A 5,000-nucleotide genomic window follows, 5' to 3' on the forward strand; every position below is an offset into this window, starting at 1 on the left:
ATTTATATATTTTCTTATATTAAATTAAAGCTTACATCCAATTTCACACTGTTATTTATTTCTAAGGAAATTCGTTCTTGTCGGCTGGTCTGTATTTGATATTCACTCGATCCCCGATACACGATATCCCATAACCGATACCCGCATTTTAAACTCTAACTCAATTAATCTTCCTCTCCAGGAGTTTCCACACCCAGATGATACCTACTACCTGGCCCACTGCTACCCTTACTCTTTCACCGACCTCAAGGAAGACTTAGAGGTCATGATGAACTCGGAGGAGAGGGCAAAGGTCACGAGACGGGAGGTCATGTGTGAGACCAGAGCGGGAAATAGCTGCTTTCTGCTCACTGTATCAAATTTTAGTAAGTTTGAGTACCAATAATTTTTTTCCTTTAACAAACACATGATCTGTACAACTTATTCCTGAGTAGCTAGGTGACTCAACTGTACGGTGTCTTGAGAAAAATAATAATCAAGCGGTGCTGAGCGAGAACAATGATCGGCTATGTCGTCTTGTCCTATAACACTCGCTTCGAGATTGGAACGTCCTGAGTTCAAACGTATAGTTAAGTCCTTGAAAAATGTCTTAACTCACATTCTCTCAACGTAAATTGGTGTAAAAAGAATACTTGGCCGTCACAGCGTTGTCTCTGTTTGAAAATTAATATTGAATTAATATCGCCAAACAGGCGTCATGTCTCGTACTATATTATGTTACGTGTTTTTTTTTCTTGAGCTTTTATATAGCGCAATATCCACTAAACGTGCTCAAAGCGCTTTACAAGGGGTTCCTGGCCAACAGCAACACATAACATGTAGGACGAGACATGACGCCTGTCAGGCGATATTACAAATTTTTGGGACAGAGACAACGCTGTTAACGGCCAGGTACTCATTTTTACACCTGAGTACGGTGAGAAAATGTAGTAAAGAGCCTTCTCCAAGGAATCAACTATGCGCCGTGCGAGGCTCGAACCCAGGGCCTTCCGATCCGAAAACGAGTGTCATACCACTAGACCACATAGCCGCGTTTCTCTTGGTCAGGGGACCCTTTGCAAAGCCCTTTGAGCACGTTTAGTGGATATTGCGATATAGAAATACTCAAGAAAGATATAAAATACGAAATGAACGCCTTTGATCTACGGTATTAACCCTCTCTTTACCACCCATTGGAAAATCGTCACATTTGTTACGATCCAACCAGCACTTTTATCATTCAGATTTCTGTTGTTAATATCACAATTTAAAGAAAAATGTTTTACTGTGGCTATAAAAAGGCGACTCTGTGTTGTAGAGGTCATTTTGCCGATCAATATTATTTCAGTTTGAGTAAAAAACAAACTATATTTGTGTTGGATGGGTGTCGAATTTTGGGGAAAATTCTGAAAATGGCTGGTAAGGAAAGGGTTAAATTTTATTGGCATACTTGGTTATCATTTTTCCCTATAGATTTTAAAGCTAATTTCGTCCACTGGTAACTGACCTGCTGGTCATTTATTTCAGATGTCGAAGAGGTCAAGAAGGCCGTAGTGATCACGGCCAGGGTCCACCCTGGGGAGAGTCAAGCTAGCTGGATGATGAAAGGTCTGCTGGAATTCATCACCGGTCCCGACAGTCTCGCACAGGTATATATCAGTATTGTTGTAAAAGGAATAGCTTCGGTATTATTGTAAATTGAATACCATCAGTACTTCAGTATATTGAATACCATCGGTGTTATAGTAAATTGAATACCATCAGTACTTCAGTATATTGAATACCATCGGTGTTATAGTAAATTGAATACCATCAGTACTTCAGTATATTGAATATCATCGGTGTTATAGTAAATTGAATACCATCAGTACTTCAGTATATTGAATACCATCGGTGTTATAGTAAATTGAATACCATCAGTACTTCAGTATATTGAATACCATCGGTGTTATTGTAAACTGAATACCATCAGTACTTTAGTATATTGAATACCATCGGTGTTTCATTCATCGTGATTTGTTGATAAAGATGAAACCAAAACGTTCACAGTTTATGTCTTCGTCGAATAAATTTAAGCTTACATCTCAATACGTATCGTTATTTTTTTTTTTACCTTCGAGCTTCAAACAGCAAATTTTTTATTTATTATTTCAGGAACTGCGCAATAATTTTGTTTTCAAAATTGTCCCAATGATTAACCCCGACGGTGTCATTGTTGGCAACTACCGGTGTTCTCTGGCCGCCAGAGATCTCAATAGGAACTACAGACATCCACGCAGGGAGAATTTCCCGACAGTCTGGTACCTCAAAAATATGGTGGAGGATTTGGCCAGAAAGTATGAGGTGGGTATAAACCATTTAACTCTCTTCTTAAGGCCTTACCATCTATAGTAAAATCGTCACATTCGTTACGATACAACCAACATTATTCTCATTCAAATTTCTTTTGTACATCATAACATTTTAAGAAAATGGATATTGTGTTGTAGAGCATGTTTTGCTAAAGAAAATATGTATCGGAAGAGCTTTTTACTGCTATTGTGTCTGAGTGAAAAAAAATCTATTTTTGTGTTAGTTGGGCGTGATGATTCGGGGAATATCCTGAAAATGGCTGGTAAGGAGAGAGTTACCTATCTCCTTGCCAACTATTGGACAATAGTCACATTCGTTACGATGCAACCGACAATTTTCTCATTCTGATTTCTCTTGTAGATCACAAAACATAAAGAAATGCTTTGATGACAACTACAAATACTAAACACTGTGTTTAGACATCATTTTGCTGAACAACATTCTGTATAGAATGCACTTGTTACTTTTTTGTTTGATTAGGAAAAGTCTATATTTGTCTCGGGTGGGTGTGAATTTTCGGGGAAAATCCTGAAAATGGCTGGTAAGGAGAGAGTTAAAAGCTAGTTTGGCTGTACTCTGTGTCCTTTAAGTGAACGGAATATATACCGATAGGTCAGTCTGTAGGGCACTCGCGTCACGCTAAAAGTGAACCATGAGCGATGGCGGGTGAAGTCGAGATTTTTTCTTTACCCCTACCCCCCCCCCCTCCCCACTATGTTCACTTATAAGTGATTGGTTATCTGGGTCTGTTAAATATGGCGGAAAGTGCTTATGCCTATGAAGGACTACCGTTTTTTTTTTTAATTAAAATGTTTTTTTTAGACATCAAAGCCTATGAGATAAGTTCCCCATTTGACTATTGTTATCTCACCTTTCTGATCTTAATCAGGTCTCTTATTCCTATTATAAAAAGCGCACGATGTCTGTGGATTTTTTAAGGCGCTATATAAATGAATCATTTTATTTGTTTTGTTATGTATTTACTTATTTCACTATTGTTATCTGTGACTTCTTAATCGCGAAATAAATAACAATGTGAAATTGAATGTAAGCTTCAATTCAATATACAAAAACAGATAAAATGGACGTTTCGGGTTTCCCCTTTATCAACAAAACAGGATGAATGAAACACTACAGACGAATGAGAAGCTTCAGCATAAGCTATATATAAATGAACATTTAATATTATTATTATCTCATTCGTCTGTCGTGTTTCATTCATCCTGTTTTGTTGATAAAGGGGAAACCCGAAACGTCCATTTTCATCTGTTTTCGTACATTAAATTGAAGCTTATATCCAATCTCACATTGTTATTTTCTTCGAACTTTGAGCACCATCATTACATTACCCTCTTAATAAATTAATTAAATTGAGCTTTATATAGCGCATATCCATTCACTCTCACGCTTACAAGGTCCTGGTCACACAACATTTAACATTAGACGAACTCGCTGTGCGATATACAATTTTCGACAAAGACAACGCTTACGCCAGTACATTTACACCTATACGTGAAAATTGAGTAAAGAGTCTTTCAAGAACTCACTTCACGAGGAGCTCGAACCGTACTCCGATCCGAAGCGAGTGTCATACATAGACCACATAGCGCATAACACACTATTGAGGTGATGCTATTTCAATTCATTTCTGGGTTTTTCCTCTTTACCCCCAGATTGCTCTCTATTGCGATCTCCACGGCCACAGTCGGAAACCCAACATGTTCATGTATGGGAACAACACGTCATCCGAGGGAGAACCGTCCGCTTTGGGTATGGCCAGGGCGTTCATCTCTGAAAGGCTGTTTCCATGGCTGATGTCTAAACGGGTAGATATATATACGTATGGTATCCAGTATTTAAAAACATATAATTATAATGGTTTGTTCCGATGTTGGTAGAGCATTTGCTTTACACCCAGAGGGACCAAGATCGTTCCCGGGTATAGTTGAGTTCCCCCCCCTCCCTAACCCACCCACCTGTTCATCTAGCAGTGATTTGGTAGCTTGTTCTGTTAGACCCGAAGGATAGACACTTGGCGTTAGACTGGCGTCCTATCCAAAGGATACTAAGCAATTGCTATTGTCCATTTTACGCCATAGAACAACACGTCATACGAGGGAGAACCGTCCGCTCTGGGTATGGCCAGGACGTACATCTCTGAAAGACTTTTTCCATGGCTCAAGGCTAAACGAGTAGGTGGTATAATAAATGAATGCAAAAATAAAATTTAATGAATAAAAAATAAAATTAATAAACAGAAAAAAAATAAATAAATAATTAATAAAAGATAAATAAACAAATAAATACATAAAATAAATAGATAAATAAAAAATAAATAAAAAAAAATAAATAAATAAAATTCCCTTTATTCATCCCATAGAGGAAATTTATCTCTTGGGTCTATTCCAAGGGAAGATGTGGAATAACCAAGGCGTTAGCCGCAGTGCAGCGTTGTTGTTGGCTCGGCTCCCGGTGTAAAAAAGCTTTGAACACATTTAATTGTTATATCTCTGTATACAAGTTTTTCTTTTTGATTTTGGTCATCCCGACACGAAAGCTCGTGCAAGACAATAATTATGCAAGGCACTGTAGAGGTCGTCAGCGATGAAGAAGAAGGCAAAAGGACAACATCAAGAAAACGACAATTTTGATGTTATACGAGCTGATAG

The 5,000-nt window shown here is 38.0% G+C and overlaps 1 protein-coding gene across 12 annotated transcripts in view; it reads left to right on the top strand.

Moving 5' to 3' along the window:
- The window catches only part of LOC144957107 (uncharacterized), a 75,362-nt gene that overhangs the window by 26,313 nt on the left and 44,049 nt on the right, over positions 1-5,000 (top strand). For all 12 annotated transcript variants that reach the window (XM_078888084.1, XM_078888082.1, XM_078888077.1 and 9 more), the window contains 4 exons: positions 182-365; positions 1,507-1,628; positions 2,134-2,322; positions 4,005-4,157. In XM_078888084.1, coding sequence (XP_078744210.1) covers positions 182-365; positions 1,507-1,628; positions 2,134-2,322; positions 4,005-4,157 — 648 coding nt within the window. The remainder of the gene's footprint in view (positions 1-181; positions 366-1,506; positions 1,629-2,133; positions 2,323-4,004; positions 4,158-5,000) is intronic.

The sequence above is a fragment of the Berghia stephanieae genome, chromosome 11 (assembly GCF_034508935.2).
Source record: "Berghia stephanieae isolate SIO BIC M18660-M18661 chromosome 11, UCSD_Bste_1.3, whole genome shotgun sequence".
Taxonomy (NCBI): Eukaryota; Metazoa; Mollusca; class Gastropoda; order Nudibranchia; family Aeolidiidae; genus Berghia; species Berghia stephanieae.